General features: G+C 33.5%; 2 protein-coding genes across 2 annotated transcripts; one reads left to right on the top strand and one right to left on the bottom strand.

Annotated features, from left to right (window-relative positions):
• Positions 1–529: 529 nt before the first annotated feature.
• On the bottom strand, positions 530–21,186 carry LOC143701632 (major histocompatibility complex class I-related protein 1-like). The gene is made up of 8 exons (XM_077195077.1): positions 20,775–21,186; positions 18,943–19,203; positions 4,316–4,594; positions 2,994–3,287; positions 2,410–2,511; positions 1,953–1,970; positions 1,631–1,678; positions 530–1,549 (listed from the first exon to the last, which is right to left on the bottom strand). Exons 1-7 carry the CDS (start codon positions 20,821–20,823, stop codon positions 1,635–1,637), a joined length of 1,047 nt encoding a protein of 348 aa, XP_077051192.1. The 5' UTR covers positions 20,824–21,186; the 3' UTR covers positions 530–1,549; positions 1,631–1,634.
• Positions 21,187–23,451: 2,265 nt separating this feature from the next.
• LOC143701630 (tapasin-like) lies at positions 23,452–27,042 on the top strand. Its single transcript, XM_077195075.1, has 8 exons — positions 23,452–23,644; positions 23,764–23,958; positions 24,265–24,513; positions 24,863–25,222; positions 25,359–25,682; positions 25,945–26,046; positions 26,236–26,264; positions 26,392–27,042. The coding sequence occupies exons 1-8, from the start codon at positions 23,584–23,586 to the stop codon at positions 26,401–26,403; spliced, it is 1,332 nt and encodes a 443-aa protein (XP_077051190.1). The 5' UTR covers positions 23,452–23,583; the 3' UTR covers positions 26,404–27,042.
• Positions 27,043–27,399: the final 357 nt, after the last annotated feature.

The following is a 27,399-nucleotide window of genomic DNA, read 5'->3' as shown; positions in this document are numbered from 1 at the left end:
GAACAGAAATTTTTGAAATTTTTCAGAAATTTCATGATGTATCAATGAATTATGGTTTATATAAATGTAAGAATGTGACAATGGCAAGTCCTACTAATCACACACAGCTAAATTAATTTACATAAATTACTAAACATTATTGTTAATAGAAAATAGTTCTCATGGCTCTTGGAGTCAAGTTTTATTTCATGAAATCAGGTAGAAATAGTTCATTGATGTAACTATTTGTACATTCACACTTTTTACAGTGCGTCTCCCCTTCTTAAAAATAGAAAATTACTGAACCTGTAATTATATTTCTATCTTGTGGACTAAATGTTTGTTCTGTGATAACTGGAACTACCAGTCACGGTGGTCATCTAAACATATTTATTTATTTATTCATTTAAAAAAAAAATTTTTTTTTTTTTTAAATTTTTCTATATTTTATGCCTTTATGACCTTTTTGGATCTTCATTCAATAGTTAATTAATTGTGATAAAATATGAATTCTGCTATTTGAAAAGTGTGAAAGACATTCGCCACTTGCTCGTTTTGTGAGGTTTATTTATTTCGAAAGAATCAAAACAACATTACAACTTTTTGAATGCAACCAATATACAAGAAACACATTCATGTAAATAATTAATATTTAGAAACCTCAAATAAAGGAAAATATCTGTATTTTATTGTATTGTTCAGACACATGTAAAAGTTACATAATACAGCATCTACGATTATTTAACAAGAATCAACTATTATTCTGTACTACAGCTTATCTAAATAATTAAAAAATAATAAGGAAATTAAAAAGAAGGAAATATACAAACAAAAAAGCCCAATAATTCCATACAAGGAATAAAAAGTGAAATCTAAATAGTGGTTAATTTAATTGACGGAAAAGACAAATTTCACAAATCATGCAATCTATACCATTTTAAAATTTAATTAAATGTATTTAAATGTTGCAGTAGATAAACAATTTTCCAGGACTAGTTAGCAGTTTTCCCCCTGATTTACTTCATATTCTCCCACAGATAATGTCACTGTAGAAACAACACATAGACATAAAGAATGATCTGAGACGCTGCTCTACCCAGGAGAATATAAACACTTCAGCTTTATACTTTCTTTCTAATGTTCAGATCTGACATCACAAACATACAAATCAATTTTCTCAAATCTACAAACCCTGTCAATCAATGATTTGTGTTCTTTGTTTTCTTCTGTCACTAAAGAGAAATATACATTTTCTAATTTAGGTTCTGTGATCAATGAGTTGTATTTCTACATGGTAAAATTAAAAAGTTAAGATGAACAGAAAGTGTGAAGAAAAAAACCCATTACTTTTTAGATGTAATTAATTCAGAACCATAAAACAGATAAATCCCAGAAATCTATGATTCCCTCTTCCTCTCTCTCTCTCATTGTGTGTGTGTGTGTGTGTGTGTGTGTGTGTGTGTGTGTGTGTGTGTGTGTGTGTGTGTGTGTGATGTGTGCATTTTTGTAAGCAAGATGGGCAGCACAAGCTAAATTTTTTTAACTTGATTTCTCCCACACGTCCAGACTCCTGAAATGCCAGAAGAAACATGTTACATTTCATTCATTTCACATGACAGAGACAGTTACACTGATGAATGATAACACACACGTCTTTATGCTTGTGGATGAGCTGAGCTGTTAGAACCGTCATCAGAACCTAAAACAGAAAACAACATTAAAATTAAAACATCAGACTGATAATACAAGAATACTAGATTAGCACAGCAGTCACTCGATCTATATCATATCATATTTATAAATTCTGCATTAGAAATATTTTTTTTATTTACTGTATTATTTTACATTATCAAACATTACATTATGGATTTTGATGTATGAAGATACTACTATTAACCACATGATGAGTTCTGCCGTTTGTCATAAAGTTTTTTTATAATCATTTTTATAATGTGTGTTTATGAGGAACTTACCGCTGACAGGTTTAAAGCCTGTAAAACAATCATAGAAGTGAGCTGTAAGTTCAGCAATTTCAATCAATGAACACCAAATACAAATGAAAGTAGAACATAAATATTTTATTTATATTTATAAGTGCTGTCAAATCGAGTAATCATGATTAATCTAATCTAATGAATATATATATATATAATATATATATATATATATATATATATATATATATATATATATATATATATATACACACATACATACATATATATATATTTATATATATATATATACATACTTTTATGTTATGTTAGTTGTGATTAATCGATTTGACAACACTTATATATATTTCTCTTCACAATCAGTGAAGCAAACAAATGCAATGCAATTTGAATTTAGTTTAAGTCACAAACAACATTTAATATTTCTTTTCTTTGTAATATTTCAGACTCTGTATGGCCAAAACTTTGTCCTCACCTTGTTTCTTCTTATACACCACAAACACAATGACACCAATGGCGATCAACAGAACGACAGCAACAAGAACACCAACAATCGGCATGATGGGAAGAGAATCTCCTGATCAGAGGAAAACTTCAGATTACTCAAAGATCCTGATAATGTTACTAACCAGAACTGTGGAAAATCTCAAACAGTGTGTGTGACTGTGATCAGTAGTACATGTGTATATTAACAGCATACTCAAAATCTGCAGCTATATAAAAACAATATAGCTATAATCATATTGTGTTTTTGCTCTATTGTTTGTTTTGTAATTGTTTCCTCTCTGCAGGTCAAGAAGTTTGTTAAAGAGAAGAAGCCAAGCTGTGACTGAGAATGACACACTCACATGCCATAGTTTCTTTAAGAAATAATATAATTTCATCCTAATTTCATTCTTAATTGTAATAAACATCCTTGTTAATAAAGCATTGGTCAGTTTTTAATGAAAAATACATATTTTGGATTTATTTTCTGTCAAGTCAAGACCCTAAACAGACTCAAAAGTGGAGATCACAGGAGGGACTACATTCGTAGTTTACTCATCTCATTTCTCTCACCCTCATCTGTCCTGATATTGATTTTGATCTTGTCCTCTGTCAGACTCTTGCCCTGATGTTGCACCACACAGCTGAACTTGTTGTTCTTCCACTCCTCAGGTGAAACTCTGATGGTGCTCGTCTTCTGGAAGGTTCCGTCCTTGTTGGGAAGAAGTTCTCCAAGATCCACATCCTCATCATGATCTTGTCCATTTTTCATCCAGGAGATTGTTACTCCACTGGGGTAAAAACCTGTAGCATGACACGTCACTGAAGAAGACGAAGACTTCTGCAGCAGAGACACCTGAGGAGAGACTGAGAGAGAGAGAGAGAGAGAGAGAGAGAGAGAGAGAGAGAGAGAGAGAGAGAGAGAGAGAGAGAGAGAGAGAGAGAGAGAGGGGGGGGGGGGGGGGGGGAGAGAGATGTGTCATGCCAAACAATATGAGGTCTTCCAAAACAAGACAATTGCAAAACCACCACCACACTGTGAAGGTTGGTCTTAGTTCATTGTATAATATGTGGTAGAAGTAAATGTGTGGTAGAAGTGTCCAGATAATACCAGCACTACAAGTGTCTGCTAGATTCTGCTTCAACAGCTCTGTTCTCAACTAAAGCAAGAGCAGGAGCTGAATAAGGTTTTGTATATTCACTCTATGTAACCATTTCTCCTCTAGACTGTCACTATATTTAGAACGAAGACAGAGCTCCTTGTCATCCCAGTCAGCTTATTTTAGTAAAACATATGCATTTTGATACGCTTGACAACAGTAAAGTCTTCTAGGTCAGCCATGAACCGGAGATTTGTGCTCTATAACAGGAAGATCAGATTCTTCTATCTATCTCTGCTAAACGGAGCTTATCCAGATTCTACTTATCTATAACTGGGCTTCTGTCAGTCTTCCTGCAGTGTCTGGTCTTCAATGAAACTTTGTCACGTCGAGTAAATAAACACACAAGTAATCTAAGCTTTTCTTAACTTAAGGAGTCTGTACAGTAACCTGTAACTGAATACTGAGCTTAAGACAACACATAATGCCTACTTTAGCTTATACTTTTCTGGCCGGTTCATAATTGACGGGATTAGGTTAATATGCTTTTCCTGGATCTTTTGTAGTAAGTCATTTAAAGTATACATTTTAATTCATATCTACAAACAAACCACATGATCTGTATTGCTTAAAATAATCAAAACAATCTACTCTGAAGGAAAGAACACTACAGCATTATGAGATACCTCAAGGGACAAAACTATTTTTTACAATGATAATTCTATTGTACACTATTTAAAAAAAAAAAAAAAACATGTAGTGCTTTATAATCAATGCTGATAAGAACTGATGTACCTTTTCTTTGCAGGCTGCTCTTTCCATACTCAACATACTTCTGCAGCCACTCAATGCACACAGTGCTGAAGTAATTTCTGTCATTCTCAAGATCAGCTCTGTCATTGTTCCACTTCTGTACAGTGATGATTCCTTGCTGCACTGGGGAAATCCATCTCATCTCCTTAAGATCCAGAGACAGAAAGTCCTCTCCATCATATCCATACTGCAGGAACGCATCTCTTGCTCCAGTCTGATCATCCCACTCACAGCCGTACATTAACTGGAATGTGTGCACACCTGAGGAAAAGAGACAGATTAAATGTATCTGTATAATTAATCAATTCACACAATCAAATTAAAATCACCAGTCAATCAGAAAGTCCCAACATGTCTGACTCAGAATCAAATAAATCTGACTGAACATTTGTTTTTGTATTTTAGCTTCCATTCTATAAAAAAATTATAAATAAATAATATTTTAGCTGAATCGTGAATTTATTATGATGAGAGAAAAAGACCAGATGCTGAGAAATAAAACAAAGAAAATAAACAAACAACATGGATTTATATTGTAATGTCTGGTTCCACAAAAGAGCATTCACAAATCATACAGCATATCTGTGTATTCACTAATAATGATAATAAATGGTTCTTATGGACTGTCTCTTTTTAATCTGTTGGTCTGTGTTTTAAATGATCAGTTTGACTGAATCTCAAGACTCTTCACACTGTTGATGGGTAACTCAACTTTATCATAATAACAGTTACAAGAGTTCATTCTACTGAATCCCCAGCCTGTGTGTGATTCATGTGTTCATATTTTCTTTTATTTAATTTTAATCTGGGATACTGTGGAAACTGTGACCTATTTCACTCTTGACCGTCGCATGTGTCTCGATTCTAGAAAGAAAAGCAACTTTTCTTTGTTCACAGTCGGAGAAAAATAATAAATGAATGTCCCACAATCCAGCTACAGATGCTCTGTTACTGTAGACGACATCCGTCAGCAGTGTAGAGGAGAAAACACAGGCAGGAAAGGGTTAACAGGAACTAGATTCATGATTAAGACCAAACAGAGGAGAACAACACAACACAGAGACACCAGCCAATATCAGACCATCATCAGTGACATTCATGAGTGTTCATTTGATCATTGATGAGAGACAACCAGTTTGTGTGTGTCAGGGTTGCCAACTTTCACGCATCTGGCATGACACTCACGCATTCAGCCTCAATCTCAAGTTCTCACGCTCAACAAAGAAATCTCACGCTAAATTAGACATTCTTCTGTGATTTTTTTTCACTCATGTGCACTAATTTCCGAATTACTATAAGCAAGTTCAGGCTCTTAACTACTGATTGGACCACTGCATTTTCTCACACAGAGAAAAATCGCAGACAAAGAGGACACTGACACCGACAGACTAGACAGAGAAGGTTACTTTTGATATGGAACAAATTCTCAGCTGTCAGATTCTGTCAATATTGTGATTCTGCAGATTCTGCAGACAATGTTGATATTGTGGGGACATTTTTAGGTCCTGTTAAAGAAAAAAGATTATAAACTAGACAAGTAATTTTTTGTTCAAAAAGCTTGAAGTTTGAAGCAGTTTGAATTTTGAAGTACAATATTTTAAAAAGCTTGAAGTTTGAAGGTTTTACCCCTCTGGGCTCTGGAGCTGTTTTGACATGTCCTGATATTTGTGTCCTCAGACAGACAAATAAATAGATTGCTATGCATTTGCTATGGTGTTCAGTTTGGTTTCAAGGGCATTGCTAGCTGTTGCTAGGATGTTCTGGATGGTTGCTAAGTGGTTACTATTGTGTTGCTTTGTGGTTGCTAGGCAGTTGCTAGGGTGTTCTGCATGGTTGCTATGCAGTTGCTAGGGTGTTCTGGATGGTTTCTAGACGTTTGCCTGGTTGTTGCTATGAAGTAGCTAGGGCATTCTTGTTGGTTGCTATGTGGTTGCCAGGATGTTCTGAATGTTTTCTAGGTGGTTGCTAGGGTGTTGCTATGTAGTTGCTAGGGTATTATGGGTGGTTGCTAGGATGTTGCTATGGGTTTATTAAGGTACTTGGGGTGGTTGCTAGTGTGTTGCTATGTGGTTGCTAGGTTGCTCTGGGTGGTTGTTAGGTTGTTGCTATGTGGTTGCTAGGGTATTCAGGGTGGTTGTTTATAGTGATAGATAGAAAAATAGATCAATATATAGATAGATGAATAAATACCATACACAGTGAAAATGTATTTTATTGTAAAATACTGTCAAATGTATGTTTTTTACAAGTAAAAACTACGAATTAGCATATAATTTATGGTAAAGAAAACAGTAGAAGAACATTCCCAGAAATCACTGCATTACACATCACATATGATTGTTTTTTAAAATAAATAATTTAGTTTCTTGTTATTTTTGTTATCAGTAATGTACATTAGTGTGTTTTGCGTTACATTTGTTATTTAGTTAATGTTTATTGCATTATTTTAGTGTTGTGTGTGTTTCCCTGACGGTGTTTCGTGTTTGTGTGTGACTGTGCACTGTCTATAATATACAAGTGTTGACCATGTTTTATGAACAGGCCTTACAACACTTACGATGAACTATCATGTGCCTTTCTACTGTGCCTCCTGTATTATTGTGATGTTATCAGGGCATTTTAAGGCGAAAAGGCAGATTTTGGTAGTTTAAGTCAGTATATTAACATTATATCACTAAATGAAATATACGGTTATAATTGTAAAATATACAGCAGGCATCCTGTAAAACTGGAAACATTGACAGTATTTTAATAGGGAATTTCTGACAAGGACAGCTGTCATTTTTTTACCATAAATTTAACAAGATATTTTTGAACAGTCTATGAAAAGTACCCAGAAAACATGGAAACACAACAATTACTCCCCCTCATGTAATTCCAAACTCATAAGACTTTAGTTTATCTTTGAAACACAAATGAAGATATTTTAAATGAAATCTGAGAGATTTCTGTCCCTCCATTGAAAGACTATTCACCCAAAACTCTGACGGTTCAAAACATTCATGAAGAGATCATAAAATAAATCATATGAATTGAGCTGTTTAATCCAAGTCTTCTGACGAGACATAATCGCTTTATATGATGAATAGATTTAATTCAGTCTTTTATTCACATATAAACATTGATCAGCGAACATAAACAGAAGCTCAACCGAACTTGCTTGACGCGCGAGAACAAACTTCATTAGTTCTTGTGGAAGAGACTTTCAATGTAGGGACAGAAATCTCTCACATTTCATTAAAAATATCTTCATTTGTGTTTCGAAGATGAACGGAAGTCTTACGGGTTTGGAACGACGTGAATGAATAAATTACAAAACTTTTAGTTTTGGGTGAACTAACCTTTTTAGTTTAGGTTTTAAGGGTAGCCTATAGAAAATATCATTACCTCAGGTTAAAAACAATAGAATCCAATAGAAAGTTCACACTGTGATAGACAAAAACATAATACACATAATCGCGTGTATTTATTGATTAAACCGTCACTACAGATTTCTGTGAAAGAAATGAGTGAATTGTTGTTGGTTTATCAAACACAGCAGTCAGAGATACTTCTCAAATGTTTTCACTTTTTCTCCTCTGTCTCTAAAAAAGAGCTGGTTTCTTTTCTTACAAATAAGGAACTGAATTATTTCAGACATTTTATTCAGTCGGTTCTTCTTCCACTGATTCTGACAGACGCTGCACTGAAATACTCTGACAGTGTTTTCTAACCGCTGAATCTACAGTAACACAGCAGAAGAAATTATTATTTAACTGAGATGTGAGTTTATCGTCTGAATTTATCATGATGAGAGAGATGTGAAATAACACAAAGAAAATAAACACACAACATGATTTCTATTGTGATGTTCTCGAGAGCACCACAGCAAACGTACTGCGCTATCAGTGTAATCTGACTCACGAATCAGTGACTATTATGAACCGCTCTGAATTATCAGTTTGACTGAATCTCTCACTGACTGAATCGCTCAGAGCAGTTGTTGACTGTATTGTGTGTATTTTAGGCTTGTGTGACTTTAATCAGTTACTGACTGGTTGTTAAAGACACACATTAGGAAGAGCGTTCTGTCTTAATAAATGGTACTTTTATTCAAAAAGAAATGTTGGCATAAATAATATTGTTTTTGTTTAGTAGCCTATGTATGTTGATTCTAGTTAGGATCAATTATTTTTAAAGAATCATTAATGGATCGGTTATGAACTGGAACCGTGTCTCAGAAACAGAATTTTTTACAATTCCCATCCTTGCTCATCTATTGACCTTCTTTTACACTCTTGTATCCCTTTACTATTGTGTATATCAGCATAGCAGACATCTTTGTTCGATTATTGAGGTCTGTTTTTGAATCCATGCTCTGGGTTTGTTTGGTTATGTCTGAATGCTTGGCGAGCTTCTGTTGAGTAAAGTCTGACTTGAGTTTGCATATTCATCTCGTCTTGTGTTTCTATCATGCATCATATGGCGGGATATCACAACTATGTTTAAACTGATGGAGACAGTAGAAAGGACAGTTTTCCCGACAGCAGAGAGCAGAGTTTCTGAAGTGACATGGTTACGTATTAAAATCTTTCATTTGTGTGTCTGGTTACATTTGAATTTTTTGACAGTTGGAGTTTCAGTTGGAGTTTGAATTCTGTCTATGGGATTTTTGAGAGTTTTATAATCTGCTGTTGGAAAACCAATAGTATAATCAGTTAGAAAAGATGTAGTCAATAAAATTAATAATCTTAAATAGGATATCATACTTATTAAGACTCTTCGCAGGGTTTAAGTGTGACTCAACTTTACCACAATAACAGTGTAAATCAGCAGTGTTTAATCTACTCCATCATCATCCTGCAGAGTTGAGCTCCAGTCTTACTGAATCACACAGAATCAGCTGATCTCAGTCTCAGGATTACTTAACAATGACAGTCCGGTGTGTGTGAGAGCAGAGCTGGAGCTGAACTCTGCAGGAGACTCTTCCACACACACTGAGTTCAGCAGATCAACATCAATGTTCCTCTACTGTACGTGTGTGTGAACGTACACTTCTGATGAGCAGGAGATTGACTAAAAAATATGTGGGGAAAAAGCAAGAGATTTCTTGAATTACAGATAAATGAATGAACAGCGTTTCATCAGGGGACCGTCCACAGTTGTGAGAAACTGTGTGTGTAAATACAATCATGTAATAATGATGCATACTATAACAGTACTTGGGTTTTTATCTTTCGTTTCAAGAAAGTAACACAAGAATAACTGCAATGGCCTCTATATTAATTAATCTATTATTAATTATATTTTATTTAATCATATGTATTTTAGTATTTTTATCAAAATAATTGTATAAATAAGTATGATCAATTATTATTCATTTATATTTTATTAATTAATTTATGTTAAATTGGTTTATTGTGGTTTCTGCTCAAAAGACTGAGAGCATTTTATAAACTGGTTTTGCTCAGCAAGAAAAAACAACAGGAATTATTGATCACAATCATTAAGAGTTTCAGGATGGAATAATAATAATAAACTAGAATGTACATTTCCTTTAGAAAAGTTGAGAGGTGCTTGCAGAGGCAAAACTCAGCACTGGGTTAGCATGTTTTTAGCAAGACGCTAACTCAATTAGCATGCTGCTAGCTTTATGCTAACACAATTAGCATGTTGCTAGCTTTATGGTAACACGATTAGCATGTTGCTAGCTTTATGCTAACATGATTAGCATGTTGCCAGCAAGATTAGCATGTTGTCATCATGTTAGCATGATTAGCATTTTGCTAACATGATGCTAGCATGTTTTTAGCACCATGCTAGCATTATTAGCATGTTGCTAGCAAGATGTTAACATGATTAGCATTATGCTAGCATGATTAGCATGTTGCTAATATGTTTTTAACAAGATGCTAGCATGATTAGAATGATGTTAGCATGATGCTAAAACGATTTACCACGATGCTAGCATGGTTTACCATGATTTACTATAGTTACCATGATTTACTATAGTTTACCACGATTTACCATGTTCTAGCATGATTTACTATGGTTCTAGCATGATTTACCATAGTTTACAATTATTTACCATAATACCATGATTTACCATGTTTCTAGCATATTTAATCATGATTTACCATGTGCTAGGATGATTTACCATGATTTACTCCGTTCTATGATTTACTATGATATACCAAGTTCTAATATGATTTACCATGTTTCTAGTATGATTTACCACAATTTACTACGTTCTAGCATGATTTACCATGATTTAGTCAAAAGAGCCAACCCCCATCTCTATATGATGTTCTGATGCAGAGATATAGGTCTTGCTAAACAGTTGCTAGGGTACACTGTTTGGTTGCTATGAAGTTGCTTGGGAGCTGCCACTGATGAAACTCCAAAGGCTGCTTTTCAGTATAAATGACATAAACCAACTCTCATGCTTCTGTGACATTCAGAATGGAAGATATCCCTCTTTGGATTTTGGTTGCTAAGGTGCTCGACAATGGTTGCTAGGGCGGGGCTAGGAGGTGTTGAGGTGACTCATGATTGGCTGTTTGCTGCCCCGAGTCAAATGAGACCATCCTCATGTTTCTATGACAATTCAGTCGGGAGATATCCCTCTGATCTCTTTTAATGGAAGTCTATGGAACTTGTTGCTATGGTGCTCTAAATGGTTGCTAGGGCGTGGCTTGATAGCTTCACAATGATCCTGAGAGACTGATTTGTCGTCTGAGTAAAATGAGCCCACCCCCTTGTCTCTATGACACTGTGATCCAGACTTATGTTCAATACAAAATCCCTAAGCAATTTACCATAGTAGGAAAAACATGCATGCGTTTCACGGGCCGTGCTTCGCCATAGTATGTCTATGGGGCAACTTTAGGCAGCTCTCGCGCCCCAGGGGTACAACTTTTACCCCATTGTGAGGTATGTTCTTACAGAGCCTGTCAGCCTCTTCAACTGTGGTAAACCGCACGTTTCTGCGAAATCCTCGCTCAGAGATATGACAGGTCAAAGTTTTTCGGGTGCATGGGATTTTTTCGGGCACTTTTTCGCCACTGGAGGAACATCGCACCCCCGAGAAGAAGAGGAAGTATGAGCAATAACAACAGTGATGCCTTGTCTTTGGCAAACACCCACTAATAATTCAGCTTCTAACTGAAAATGACATTGTATGTTAGTTTTCTGTACAAATAGTTGTACAATATGCGCACACACACACACACACACTCACACGCACACACACAGAGTTACTAATATTTACAGAGGGTCAGCTGATGAGCGTACAGTAACTATGGAAACATGTTGTGCTGTTGTAGCAGTTCAGCGTTCTGCATCAGTAAAGTCTCTTTCACTGACGGCCATCCTTGAATTGCCTCTGTTTCAGTCACGCAAGTGCAGCTCCTCTCTCTTAGACTGGGGAAACATCAAATTCTCCAAAGCTGTTCGCCAAGCTTACGATGAAACTTCATATTTTAAATCACCAATGAAATCTGACAACAACTGTCTCATAAATTTTGTTTCTAAACGCTCAAATCATGACAAAAACATCATTTTTCAGGCTGGATCAGCCGATGTGCATGCGCAGTCATAAACGCTCGTCTCAGAACATGGACTGTTTCTATAGCAACCGGAGCTTCTAACAGCAGCTGCAGTGACGTCATGACTTTACCAACTGGCGATTGGCTCTTTTACTTAGAAGGCGGGACTAATTCTGCCATATTGCGCTTTGCACTTTCTCCCAATCATAGTAATACGAGTGCGCCGTCTTTATATATCTAGTCTTCGGGCATCAGTCTTTTGTTTCGGCCCTTATCGCCGTGGGAACAGCGGGGTCTGAACCTCGCACACACAATGGGGGACCTGTGGAGTCTCACGTGACATCTGAACTAAATGCCATTCAAACATCATGACAGTTCGTCATTAACTACGACAAGCCGTCACCTGTCGATCTCCTGTGAATCTGCCGTCCGTCTGTCTCTCCGCGTCTGTCTTTCTGGTGCCGTCTCACTACTCTGAGTTCTGTCTCTCTTCTGAGGTCCTGCATCTCACTCTCCCGCACTCAGATACAGTGAAACCCTGTCGAGAGCAGCTTAGACCTGCGTGAGTTTAAACGCTGGATCTGGCTTGTTTCTGTGGGTTAGTGCTGGTCTAGTTGCTGGAGCTGCTGGTTAAGGTAGTTAATAGTTCTGGTGGGGATTCTCAGTAACAGCGTCTAACACAGCACATATAAGAGAGACCAGCGCCGCTGCTCAACGGTCCTGCTCTGATTCACTGTATGCTCCGCTGGACTCGGATCTAAAACACAGCGAGCTGAATCTCGGTCTACATAGACAGCGTCCTGAATGAAACGGACACTCATAAGTGACCGGTTCGGATGCACTACACATAGACAGCGAGCACGTGCATCATTAATATAGCACTGCTCGACTGTGCAAACTCACTATTGATTCAGTTTGTCGTTAGCATATCGACAAATGTGATACTCTAATAAACGTAAATATGCATACACAAATGTTGTGTAAAATAATCCGTTTTTAATTCTATGCAACTGTTTTGTTTTATCATTTTCAGAACTATATGGATTGTTTCACTGAGGATTTTGCGATGCATTATGTGATTGTGTTCTCTGTGAAAGACGCAAGTGATTCTGCCTTAGGATTTGGCCAAACGATGGTTATCTTATAAGAAAGCATAAATATTCTTCTGGAACGACATGAGAGTGAGTAAATGACAAAACTTTCATTTTTGGGTGAACTAACCCTTTAAGTTTAGGTTTTAAAGGTAGCCTATAGAAAATATCATTAGCTCAGTATAAAAACAACAGAATCCAATGGAAAGTCTACACTGTGATAGACACAAACGTAATACACATAACGGCGTGTATCTATTGGTCACTGCAGATTTCTGTGAAATAATTGGAGTTTGAACAGACTCAGTCGTTTGAACATTCTGTCAGTATTATGGGATTTCTGAGAGTTTTTATCATGTGCTGTGGGGAAACTGTTAGTCTGATTGGAAAAGATAGTCAGTAAAATGAATCATCTTAAACAGGATAACATACGGTATTTAAATCTGAACAGATGTTAAAACTGTCAGGTTTTGAGTTTGTTTTTGCCTCTGTTTCTCTGTTCATCTTTGTTCACTCTGTTAATTAGTTTAGTTCAGTTCTCTCCTTGTTTGTCACTATGGTTTCTCATTGATTTTGTTTGTTCAGTTCAGGTGTGTTTCTGTCTGTTCATTATAATTATTTCGTCTAGCTTTGTTTAATGTCGGTGATTATGGTTATGTTCCTCCTCATTAATTCTTCAGTTTATTGTTTTGATTACTATATTTAAAGTCTCCTTAAATATATCTCCTTCGTCGTGTGCTTCTGTACAGTCACCTATCCTGACTGAATCTATGCATTAAACACTTGCCTTGATCTACTATATTACACTGAACACGAGGTCCTGTGATAATATTAGTCCCGTGTGAATCGGCATCTGTGATTCGGACAGGATTTGGCGGGGTCATATATAATTTTTTCAAGGTTTTTGTTTCTCTTGGACCTTTTTATCCATCTTTCGCAAAAAATGGAAGTTGGAGTGGAGTTGATTAGATTGATTGGTTGATTAGATGGGTGATTTTCACGAAACCATTAAAACAACACGGCACTAATTATTTTAAATATTAAACATGTTATTTAGTAATATAAAAAAGCATCACAATAAAGATAATACTGATCTCTACCTTGCACAATGTGTAATTTCAACATGGGAATATTTTTTTTCTACTTCACTGCAATTTCTGCAAAAATTCTCACTACTGTAATGCATCCAGCTTAACTGAATGTATGTTATGTTGTTATTTAAACAAATTAAAATAAAATAAAAATCAGAAAAAAATGAATGGATGTTCAACTAGATTATTTCAGATGACAGAAAAATAATTAACAGAAAATTCATGTATAATAATAACAAAAAAAGTAGGAAAATGATGTGTCCATGACTGATGTTCTCATCCTCCGCATCTTTTTTCGAGGACTGTTTAAACGCACATTCAGAATTTAAATAAAGTTTGATTTTGAATGAAGAAACACGTGGGCCAGTTCCTTCAAGATGGCTACCAAGATCTCTTTATATTTCTCCAATTAAATGTTAAATATTCGCTTGTCAAAATGTGTACATGACATATTGATTATCACTCCCGACACAAGTCGTGTTCTGCATTTAGAAAATTGTTAGATTTACAATTTTTTTTAAATAAAATTGTACCTCATTAATGTCTAATTATATGCACTGAGTAAAAAAGTCATCATGGCTTCTGTATTGTTCGCAAAACATAACAAGGTACCTCATCCTCCGTAACACCATTCTCATATACCGCAATCATTTAAGGCCGGTTGCGGTAGAGAGAACTTTTGTTTCCGAAATGAGATTTGAATCATTGTATAATACTTTTAAATATACCTTATGAATTTAATATTAATTTAAATATTTTTCTAACTGTTTATATTTGCTTTATGATTTGTTTCATTGTAGACTGTCAGCAAGTGAATTATGATATATCAAATTATGATATTATAAATTAGGAGACAACATTTTTTTTAGCACTAGCCAGGTTGACAAAGTTCAGGGGAAAATGAGGTTACGGCAGGCGTGATCAGCAATAAACAACACAGAGCCTTTTACACACTACTATAACAAGGCTATATAAATATTAATAAATATGCAGCAGTCTGTCATAAATATTAATAAAAAAACATTTTTTGGGGAAAAAAGTCAATAGTTTTAATTGTTAATAATTTGTTATAATTGTGTAATAATATTGTAATAATTATAGTTGATGGTATTCATGTTCCTGAACATTTTTGTTAGATCTACCTGAAAAAATGTACTCTTTATTTCAGTTGTATCTTTATTCTATTGTATTTATTTGTGCTTCTCTTTGTAATTTGTTTGTTTCAATTATTTATAAAGAAAGAAAGAGTTAGAAAGAAAGATTAGATAGAAAGAAAATAAATATTTAGCAAGAAAGAAAGAAATATTAGTTAGAAAGAAAGAAAGAGTTTGAAAGAAAGATTAGATAGAAAGAAAATAAATATTTAGCAAGAAAGAAAGAAAGATTAGATAGAAAGAAAATAAATATTTAGCAAGAAAGAAAGAAAGATTAGTTAGAAAGAAAATAAATATTTAGAAAAAAAGAAATATTAGTTAGAAAGGAAGAAAAGATTAGATAGATAAGAGATAGATGATAGACAGATGAAGATAGATAGATTAGTTAGAAAGAAAGATAGATTCATTAGAAAGAAAGTAAGAAATATTGGTTAGAAAGAAAGATTAGCCTAGTTGAAAGAAAGAAAGAAAAAAGATTAGAAAGAAAAATATTAGTTAGAAAGAAAGAAAAAATTAGAAAGAAAGAAAATATTAGAAAGAAAAAATGATTAGAAAGAAAGAAAAATATTAGTTAGTAAGAAACATTAGTTAGAAAGAAATATTAGACAAAGAAAGATTATTTAGAAATAAAGAAAAATATTAGTTAGTTAGTAATAAATAAAATAGTTATAAATAAATAAATAAAGATTAGTTAGAAAGAAATATTAGACAAAGAAAAAGATTGTTTAGAAATAAAGAAAAATATTAGTTAGTTAGTAAGTAAGAAAGAAATATTAGTTATAAATAAATAAATAAAGATTAGTTAGAAATAAAGATTAGACCAAGAAAACATTGTTCAGAAATAGAGAAAAATAATATAAAGAAAGAAAGAAAGAAATATTAGTTAGAAATAAATAAAGATTAGTTAGAAAGAAAGAAAGAAAGAAAGAAAGAAAGAAAGAAAGAAAATATTAGACGGAAAGAAAAATATTAGTTAGTAAGAAAGAAAGAAAGAAATATTAGTTTTAAATAAAAAATAGATTAGTTAGAAAGAAAGAAAGAAAGAAAGAAAGAAAGAAAGAAAATATTAGACGGAAAGAAAAATATTAGTTAGTAAGAAAGAAAGAAAGAAATATTAGTTAGAAAGAAATTTTAGTTAGAAAGAAATAAAGATAGACAAAGAAAAATATTATTTAGAAATAAAGAAAAATATTAGTTAGTAAGAAAGAAAGAAAGAAATATTAGTTATAAATAAATAAAGATTAGTTAGAAAGAAAAGAAGATTAGAAAGAAAGAAAGATTAGAAAGAAAGAAAGAAAGATTAGAAAGAAAGAAAGAAAGAAAGATTAGAAAGAAAGAAAGAAAGAAAGAAAGAAAGAAAGAAAGATTAGTTAGAAAGATAAAAAATGAAAGAAAGAAAGATTAGAAAGAAAGAAAGAAAGATTAGAAAGAAAGAAAGAAAGAAAGATTAGAAATAAAGATTAGTTAGAAAGAAATATTAGAAAGAAAGAAAGAAAGAAAGAAAGAAAGATTAGTTAGAAAGAAATATTAGAAAGAAAGAAAGAAAGAAAGAAAGAAATAAAGATTAGTTAGAAAGAAATATTAGAAAGAAAGAAAGAAAGAAAGAAAGAAATATTAGAAATAAAGATTAGTTAGAAAGAAATATTAGACAAAGAAAAAGATTGTTCAGAAATAGAGAAAAATAATAGTTAGAAAGAAAGAAAGAAAGAAAGAAATATTAGTCAGAAAGAAATAAAGATTAGTTAGTAAGAAATAAAGATTAGTTAGTAAGAAATAAAGAAATAAATATTAGTCAGAAAGAAATAAAGATTAGTTAGAAAGAAAGAAAGAAAGAAATAAAGATTAGTCAGAAAGAAATAAAGATTAGTTAGAAAGAAAGAAAGAAAGAAAGAAAGATTAGACAAAGAAAAAGATTATTTAGAAATAAAGAAAAATATTAGTTAGTAAGAAAGAAAGAAATATTAGTTATAAATAAATAAAGATTAGTTATAAATAAATAAAGATTAGTTAGAAAGAAAGAAAGAAAGATTAGACAAAGAAAAAGATTATTTAGAAATAAAGAAAAATATTTGTTAGTAAGAAAGAAAGAAAGAAATATTAGTTATAAATAAATAAAGATTAGTTAGAAAGAAAAAAAGATTAGAAAGAAAGAAAAGATTAGACGGAAAATATTATTTAGTTAGAAAGAAAAAGATTATTTAGTAAGAAAGAAAAAAAAGAAATATTAGTTATAAAGAAAGAAAGAAAGAAAGAAAGAAATATTAGTTAGAAAGAAATAAAGATTAGTTAGAAAGAAAGAAAGAAAGAAAGAAAGAAAGAAGGAAAGAAAGAAAGAAAGAAAAGATTAGACGGAAAATATTATTTAGTTAGAAAGAAAGAAAGAAAGAAAGAAAGAAAGAAAGAAAGAAAGAAAGAAAGAAAGAAAGAAAGAAAAGATTAGACGGAAAATATTATTTAGTTAGAAAGAAAAAAAAGAAATATTAGTTATAAATAAATAAAGAAAGAAAGAAAGAAAGAAAGAAAGAAAGAAAGAAAGAAAGAAAGAAAGAAAGAAAGAAAGAAAATATTATTTAGTAAGAAAGAAAAAAAAGAAATATTAGTTATAAATAAAGAAAGAAAGAAAGAAAGAAAGAAAGAAGGAAAGAAAGAAAGAAAAGATTAGACGGAAAATATTATTTAGTTAGAAAGAAAAAGATTATTTAGTAAGAAAGAAAAAAAAGAAATATTAGTTATGAATAAAGAAAGAAAGAAAGAAAGAAAGAAAGAAAGAAAGAAAGAAAGAAAGAAAGAAAGAAAGATTAGACGGAAAATATTATTTAGTTAGAAAGAAAAAAAAGAAATATTAGTTATAAATAAAGAAAGAAAGAAAGAAAGAAAGAAAGAAAGAAAGAAAGAAAGAAAGAAAGAAAGAAAGAAAGATTAGACGGAAAATATTATTTAGTTAGAAAGAAAAAAAAGAAATATTAGTTATAAATAAATAAAGATTAGAAAGAAAGAAAGAAAGAAAGAAAGAAAGAAAAGATTAGACAGAAAGAAAAATATTAGTTGGTAAGAAAGAAAGAAATATTAGTTAAAAATAAAAAATAGATTAGTTAGAAAGAAATATTAGTTAGAAAGAAATAAAGATTAGACAAAGAAAAAGATTATTAAGAAATAAAGAAAAATATTAGTTAGTAAGAAATAAATAAATAAATATTAGTTAGAAATAAATAAAGATTAGTTAGAAATAAATAAAGATTAGTTAGAAAGAAAGAAAGATAGATTCTCTTCTAACTCTTCTCCTTCTGTCTCACACTAAACATGCTAAACTGAAACCCAAATAAACAAATGAATGTGTACGCTTATTTTAAATGGATTTGTATGGATATTAGTGTTTGACTGATAAACACACCATCAATACTGAAAATAATAAAAGAAACAAACAGACCTTGACATTTCCTTCTGTCAACAACATTGCTGCATTATTTATCGGTGTAGGATGGTTGGAGTTCGAGATTTAGAGTAAAAGAATGATTGAGGCATTCACATTATTTTGGGCTAGCAGTAAATTATTCTGTGCAGACAATCAACAGAATAAAGGAAAGCTGGCTGTACTTAAATCTATAAGTGATTATTCACTAAATTACGCACTAGTTAACCATTTACATGCTTTTGAGAATGGGAAAAAATATTTCACTAGCAAATAATAATACTAAAATCTGTATTTGATCATATTGGCTTTGTCTGTTGGTTTTGTTACCGACTTACCCTGTGACTGGTTAAACCGTTCCCTTGCGATCTCGATGTTGTTTTTGAAGGCCTGATGGGAGCCAATGCTGATCTGAGTATTTCTCTCCCAGTAATCTGCTCCCACATTCTGTCTGATCCACTCTGTCTTTGGCACAGCTTTCTTTTCATTGCTATCAAAGTAAAAAAACTGCCCATCATCCACCAGACCAACAGTAGTGAACTCTGGGAAGCCAGTGACTCCAGACACACCAGTGTAGAAGTATTTCAGAGAGTGTGTTCCTGCGGACGGAGACACAAACAGGGAGATTGTAATTTTAGTAATCGTCTCAAATTAGACATCCTTCCATACAGCTTGTTCAAAATTAACACAAATCAGAATTACATGAATACTGAGATTGATCATTAGCCTTTATTAAAAAAAAATAATTCCATAATAAACAATTATCTATAATGCAATATTTAATTTGATACAAACTTCATTTGTAATTTGTATTTGTAATACAACCCCTTCATGTGTAATTATGTTCATATTCAAAGTTTGATACCACTTTATTTTAGTCATGTTAAATATAGTTACTATAGTAATTACTGTACATTTTGCATAATTACTTGTAACTAACACTAAACCACATCATAACCCTATAGTAATTACATTTACTTAATTATTACTAATCAATACTTCAATTTAAAATTACACTATAACACAGAAACAAAAATAAAACATAACCCAACGTTTTCTGAGTTACCACATTTAATGAAACCTTGTCAGTTATTATACAAAAAATATAGCAAGATGTGCTTTTGATTAGAAAAATATTGACTCAGAAACAGCTTTATTGGCCAAGGATCTCTGAGTCCAATATATAACACAAGAATACAGATAACAAGACATGCATCTACAGTAAACAGTGGATGAGTTATATACAGACAAACAAATTCCAATATATCACTGCAAGCAAAGATGAATGTAAAAAAAAAAGTAAAATGTATTACTGCATGTATTATTTGAAAGCTGCAATAATGGAATGAAAAAAGCAAAACTGTAAAGGGAAGGAAGGGCTGATTCGTGGCCTTATACTGCCATCTAGTGGACAGAAGGCTGAAGTCAATTTCTCCCAGGCGACTTTATTTTCAGTTGCTAATTGGTTCTTTTAAACGGCAGGATTTATTTTTTTATTTTCTCTATTAATGGGCTTTATTCCAATACATGAAAAAAGAAAAATATTATACGGGTTATTTTTAATTAAAAGTAGACCACCGTTCAGTTGGTTTAGCAAGTAGTTCGTCATCGGCCTCTAGGCAGAAAAACATTTCTCAGGTCAGAAATGAAACTGATGCATCAGATACAACAAACTACAGCATGCTATATGTCTATATAATGCTATGTGTTTTTCAATAAAAAAATACAAACATTTAGTACAAAAAAATCTCAAACCAACAAACAAATAATTTGGTAGTCTACAACAATTAGCCTATATGTTATGTCAGCTATATGCTATTCTTTTAATTTACACGAATACTCAACAATTCCACCCCCTCCCCCTTTTTTCCTCAGTAAGTATAATTATTGTTCAGATAAGAGTATTTTTTTCAGTAAAGGATACATATTTATCAAAATGTAAATGTCATACAAAAGTTCAATGTTAATATAGCCTACTTTTGAAAATCATTAAAATATTCAACATAGCTACGTAAATACCGATTTTTGGAAAGCGTCAAAACCAAGAAACTTTGACTCAACATGGGCTGTTCATTCATGGAGGTATTTTTAGTGTAATAGAATAATTCGGCAAACTTCAATCTTACAAATACATGCAGCTTCTACTGTCATATTTAAATAATTGACTCACCAGCATAGGCAAGCTGAACTCCGAGGAGCAAAAGCACAACAGATCGCATCCTTGCTGTCGCCTGAGAAACAGTTTTCTTCAGTAAGAATCGCTCTAGAAAATGACTAGGAATATTTGTTCTACACGTCTCGGTTGTCTCCTGTAAACTGCTGAAATGTGTCTGAGGACTCTGAGCGAACGGCTAAATAGTCCCTGAAATTCCAGCCAATAGATATTCCATATTCCTTCAACGTCACAAGTTACTATGAGGTACTTCCTTAACTGGGTTGATCACGGAAGTGAAAGCAAAATATTAATTAAGTGAATATGTAGCTATAATAGGGCTCAGGTTTTCCTCCACAAATTACTTGCAGCATAGCATAAAGTGGAGATGCTAAATTGTCCGTATATGAATGAAAGAGAGAATGTGTCTGTGTCACACTGTGTGTAAGCCCTGATGGACTGGCCATCTGTATTATTATAAAACTCCAAAGATAAACAACACTTATTTTATTAATTTTGATGGATAAATTTCACATTCATAAATAAATAAATAAATGTTTTATTGCATTTAAAAATGAAATGAAGCATTAAATTGAGTCAATATTGCCCTCGAAAAAACAAAAAGCTATTAGAATTTTACACTCCACACTCTTTAAAGTATTCCTATAATACTGTATACCACCCCCAAGCATTTGAAATGTATTGCATTGCACTTGTGTTGTTTGTTTTGATATTTCTTCAATTAAAAAATAAGAAAAGAAAGAAAAACGTACTGGCCGTCTGTCCAGAGTTTCCCCAGCCCAGACTGCGATAGTAAACTGGGCTCCAGCATCCCCTGTATGGAGAATCTATCGATGTATTGGATGTATGATAAGAGTATATCTAATATATGAGACATATTCTCTTCTCTTAATTACTGTCCTAATAAGAATGCATTGAGACATTGTTTATTCTTGAAAATACTAGTCTACAGGTTGGTCAAAAATGTTTCTGATAAATTGTCTATAAAAATATTATAGTTGACTTATAGTTGAAGAGTGGAATTACAGACAGTTCCAAATAATCGTTTACTGTATTTGTTGATAAATGCATGCTTCTGAGGACACCATTGAATAATAAAAATAATAATAATAGGCCTAATATTCTCGCTGTAGGAGAAGGTGTTGAGGTGACAGTCGACGTTGTAAGTCTTAAAAAAACATAGGCTACATAAAAGGACACACAAACAATAAATAGCCTAAATAAAAAGTCATCTTTTCACCTCAGGGTTATTATTATTATCTGATTTTCTGATCAGGTTAAAGCATGCTGGTGTCATCTTTATCAACAGATTTTCTTTTAATTTATAATATAACATTTACTCAAAACTTTCACCTAAAACTAAACATGTCTGAGCAGGGGAGGGTTGTAACCCTATTTCCCTATTTACTTTTATACTGGACCCACAAAGACTGAGCAATACCACTCAGAATCAAAATGCACAAAATGAAATGGGGTGGGTTTGGGTAAAGGGGTTAATTGAAGTTTGTATACAAATCATTTTGAACATTTAATTTGATTAAAGAAATAAATGCATGTACAAAATATAAACCGATGTCCATCTTTTTTAATAGTGTTACAAGTTACAACTCACTTCATGGGTGCATTGTATTAGTTTACCTTGTTTATAATTTAGTCATGGTAACACTTTACAATAAAGTTTCATGTTATCATTTGTTACAATTTGTTAATATGGACTAAGAATGAACAATAGCTTCAGCATTTATTAATCTTAGTTCATGTTAATACCAACATTTAGTCTACTAAAACAAATATTGAAATCAAAAGTTGTAATTTTTAACATTAGTTAATGCACAGTGAACTAACATGAACAAACAATGACCAGTTTTATTTTTATCTAAAAAAGATTGATAAATACTGTAACAAATGTATAGCTCATGTGTTTGTTTGTTTGTTTGTTTATGTTCATTAATACATTAACTAATCTTAACAAATGAGACCTTGTTGCAAAGGGTTACCGTAATATTATGTTCACAAACCATTAACTAACTTAATAATAAATACAGGCAAAAAACACATTTAAATTTAGTATGGTGCTTGGAACTGACATATACTAGGCTACAGCACTTTTCATGTACTCCACTTTTCCAGTATGACTGCTGCGACTGCAATGTGACCCATATATTCACACTAACTTTTTTGTACAGCTCCATTCTTACAGCTCATTAACTAAAAAGGGTTGTTTTAGTGTTTAGTTACCCTTTAAATAAATTTTGAGCAAGTTGTATAGTCTTCATGATATGATATTCAAATAGCCAATGCAATGCATAAAACTACACCGGCTATACAGGTTCGGCTATCTGTTGTCAACACAATACTAGATACAATAATTTGGTATTTCCCTGTGTCCTTAACTGCACTCTGTTCCGAGAAACCACGTGATATCATGGCAAAACCCAAAACCATCTATGGTGACTGGTAAATTTGGAATAGGCTACTATTGTTGGCTCAGAGCGCCATCTACTGGAGACTAGAAAGGATAAAATACACGTATTAGAGAAATGTATGATTCAGTGCTTTTTTATATTTGAGAGGTTAAAAGATGTTTAAATGATGATACATGAAAAATATGTCACACGACGTCGCAGTATTTTCAAATTTCACAAAAATTGTTCATGCGGTTAAAGCGCATGCGCGTAAACACGCAGTTGAACTGAAAGTGAAACGCTGGAACCTGCACGAAAGATTATGGGAAAATCCGACGAATGATCTTTTGCACGCCAAAAATTACAGCCGCACAGAGATATCATTTAAATTTAAAGCAACGATGTCTGAGATTTCGACCATATACAAGATATCTATCATCGCATTTACATTGTGTTTTCGTGGTAAGTTTTTGCTGCCTGCCTAATCAAGACTACAGCTTAATACATTAAATTGTGTGTGTGACCAATGAACATAACTCTCATAATATTTCTAATCTTGCATTATCTCTCCTATCTTGCAGCTTCTGGTTCTGGATGTCCGGTTCTGGAGTGCTGGTTTGTGCAGGAGAAGCCCGGTCATGGAGGAGGTTTCTCAGTACCAATGAGTCAAGAGAAATCTCTAATGTTCATCAGAACTGAAGCCTACAGTGAAGAGACCATGTCTGATCTTCATCCTCCTGCAGACATCAGCCCATCCAGAGTTTACTATGTGACTGGTTAGTGTTAATACAGCATGTGATTATAAAGAGATTTGTGGACGATATAATCTCAATAATAACTCACAAAAGTCCATCTTAAAGTCAAAGAATATTTTGTTTAATGTTGTGCTCACTTGGTTGTCTGTATCTACTGTTATGTTTCATATAGCACAGTAGTAAGATACTGCCTGACAAATAAAAATACTGTATTTAAACCAACCAGATCCAACGCTACAGTCACAGATGACACTGTATAGCGCCTGTTCTAGAGTACAAAACAGATATTAGATGATAACTAAACTTTAATGCACTATTCTCCTCCAGATCCAGCTGGCACGTTCTGTAGTGCCGTCCTGAACCCTCCCAAAGGCTCTGTGAACAAACCAAAGTGTGAGATTAACCCTTTCATGCCTCACGCCTCTATGGTCAGATGGGCATCAGCTCTCACTGACTCCGCCCAAAGTCCAGTCTACCTGCAAGCTGATTGGTTCTCAGTGACAGCGCAAGGGCTTGACGATCAGCTGACGTTGTCTAATATTATGCGAGCGCCTTCAGCTTCTAAAGAGCCAAAAGGTAAAGAGCGCAAATTTCTCATATAGGCTATTGGCAGAAAAAAATAATATTACACACATTTACATACAGTAACACAGTAATATATACATATATTTGCATAATACATTATAATGATGTATATTATATAATTAATAATATTAAGAATACAAATTTAGCATAGTTATACATAGTATGCCATTTTAAATTGTATTTGCATTTTCATTTGAACAATTATTTGCGTTCCAATTTGATTTTTGCAGTTCATGTATCTTATATTTTAATTAATTAAAAAAATACCTAAAGTCTGTTTAATGATGGTTAAACACTTTCTTTGCTCACTATGCTTCCTATTTTCCTCTCTTTCTTAAAGTCATTCTCAGTGTCTCCAGTAAAACTCCTCTGGTCCGCTCTAGACTGGGAGAACCGGTTCTGTTAGACTGTGGGTTCTGGATCGACCCGTCTTCCCCAGTTCACGGCTCTGGATTCTCTGTCGAGTGGCGTTATCAGTTTCGGGGTGAAGGACGGCTGGTCCTCGCTTACGATGGCAAGAACGATCGGTTTGCAGAGACATCAGAGACCGGAGCTGATATTGACATCACAGGTCTCTATGAAACAGGAAATGCATCTCTGATTCTGGAAGAATCTCAAGTGAGACACTCAGGAACTTACATCTGCACAGTGTATCTTCCACATCTGCTGGCTCAGGTAGCCGTGGACCTGGAGATAGTTGGTGAGATGATTGAATACACTAAACCTGCCATAGCCAAGTCAGATTTGCATAAATTATTATAGATATGATGTCTGATATATATATATATATATATAAAATATGTAATAGTAACCATCACTGCCTCTTTTGTTTCCAGAGCCTCCATCTCTCTCCATCTACCCTTCTCCTCTTCCTCTGCTGGTTCCTGGGCAGGAGCTGCTGATCCAGTGTGAAGCGTCTGGTTTTGCTCCTCACACTCTGGATCTGGGCTGGGAGTTCACCGGGGCTGATGGGAAGTCGCGCTCTCTGGGTCAGGGTGGTGTAACGGGTCACAGACAGGCGTCTGATGGCACCTTCAGTCAGAGCAGTCGTCTGGAGCTGGACTCGGCTAAGATGAGGCTCGGTCGCGGTGGTGACATCACCTGTGTAGCCAAACATGACGGAGGAACACGGAGAGCTACTGCTACACTCAGTGTGATTGGTGAGTGATACTGTCATTGACTGACACATCTTTTTCAGACAGTGTTTATGATCAATCATTAAACCTGAATAATTTCACGTCCACTTCAATTGTCTATATTTCAATGGTGGGGATTTTCAGTGATTATTTCTACAGGTTACTCCAGTATGTAGTGACAAGTGGCAGTCTTTATGACAGTCTGATTCCTATTTTAATTTCCAGAAGAATATTAATGTCAGTCAGAATGTTCTGCAACTCTTGATGTGATGTTTTGTTCATACAGGTGTCAGTGCTCCTTCTATTGAGGACTCTATGGCGATGGTCGCTGTTGCTCTGGTGCTTTACGGCATGATAAAGTTTCTCTACTGGACATTCAGCTCTTCTGGTAAGTCGGGTTTCCAACATCACTGCAACACAGAAGTGCTATTTACAAGTGAACTGATGATAAAATGACCTGTTCCATTGAATAAAATAATTACCTTATGGCAGTATATAGACTAGAATTGTATTTGTAATATGAAATGCCATGGAATGTATTAAATATCCAAGCATGTCAATTTTTGTTTTCATTTAGACTCCAGTGACACTGAATTAGAGAATAAGGTAAATAACATTTTTTTTTTTTTGCTAAATCACACTCTCAAATTTCATTTCTAAAATTCATCGATGCTGTTTTTAGTTCTCCTGTATAACTGTCTGTCTGCTTATTTCATATCTGTCTCTTGTGTAGAAGGATAAGTAAACCTGGAGCTGGAGGGGATTTTGAAGGCTGAATAGTGTGCAGAGAAACTGCTCTTGTAAATAATCCTTTCTGAATAGTTTTATGTTGTGTTTCAGTCTTTGCTTAAGAATTTCAGATGGCTGTGTTTGGGTTGGTTACTCTCTGCAGGTATTTTTATATTAAAAGATTTTAATGATAGTTGTACAGATTCTGAAAAAATAAAGTGAATTATTTTATTTTAAATATTGCATTTAGTTTTGGGACTGTGAATTTTAAGCGTTTGAACTTTTTTTAATCAATTGTTTAGAGATATGCAAGTGTAGTGCTTCAAATAAGTAATGACCTGTGTGTTGAGAATCATTAGTTACGAGTCTTTCTCTCTCTCAAATCACGAGTCCCTGAGGGGGATCAGGCAGCAGATGGATTCAATATGAAACAAATGAAAAGGTTTTTTATTTGTGTTATAACAGTTAAACTACTTGAGAATAGAGAATATAGACTATATAAATCAAACTAGAGAATATATGTAAGTCACCTGATACGTGTGAAGTGAAAGTTCTTATCATCACACATCTGATCTCACATTCATGCCAAACTCACTGTTTTATTACTGTATCTGACAAAGTAAAAAATAAAAAATTAAACAGTTCTCAAACTAAAGACCCTATTTACTGTATTATTTGTAATATTTGAATGTAATTTTCTGTTACTAACTCAAACAAACAACAAAACAATAAATGATCTTATGGGCTCTAATTTGTGTAGGTCAAAAATGGCCTAGAATTTAAGTTGCTTTGTTGTGCAAACTTCTGTTTCAGCAATGTTGTCAAGCATAATAAACATGGTATATAAACATGTATGATGTCAGAAAGATCAAACAATTATTTATAATAGAGGAAACGTCACAGGGCTTGAACAGAAATTGCAGAAATTGTCTGAGGCCTCATGGCCTACGTGAACATCTGAGAAGTTTGTGCGGTCAGTCTGGGCTTTTCCAGTAAACAACAGGTGATGTTG

This window comes from Siphateles boraxobius, unplaced genomic scaffold (genome assembly GCF_051911475.1).
Source record: "Siphateles boraxobius isolate OS27281-9 unplaced genomic scaffold, OSU_SipBor_1 33, whole genome shotgun sequence".
Classification (NCBI taxonomy): domain Eukaryota; kingdom Metazoa; phylum Chordata; class Actinopteri; order Cypriniformes; family Leuciscidae; genus Siphateles; species Siphateles boraxobius.
Note: the sequence above shows the minus strand (reverse complement) of the source record. Positions and strands in the feature narration are given on the sequence as shown.

Excerpts from the sequence above, each read along its gene's own strand:
- LOC143701630 (XM_077195075.1), top strand. The coding sequence starts at position 23,584 with ATGTCTGAGATTTCGACCATATACAAGATATCTATCATCGCATTTACA. Across the intron at positions 23,645-23,763 it reads ATTTACATTGTGTTTTCGTG|CTTCTGGTTCTGGATGTCCG; the intron begins GTAAGTTTTTGC and ends CCTATCTTGCAG. Across the intron at positions 23,959-24,264 it reads CAGAGTTTACTATGTGACTG|ATCCAGCTGGCACGTTCTGT; the intron begins GTTAGTGTTAAT and ends ATTCTCCTCCAG.
- LOC143701632 (XM_077195077.1), bottom strand. The coding sequence starts at position 20,823 with ATGCGATCTGTTGTGCTTTTGCTCCTCGGAGTTCAGCTTGCCTATGCT. Across the intron at positions 19,204-20,774 it reads AGTTCAGCTTGCCTATGCTG|GAACACACTCTCTGAAATAC; the intron begins GTGAGTCAATTA and ends CTCCGTCCGCAG. Across the intron at positions 2,512-2,993 it reads CAATATCAGGACAGATGAGG|GAGATTCTCTTCCCATCATG; the intron begins GTGAGAGAAATG and ends TCCTCTGATCAG.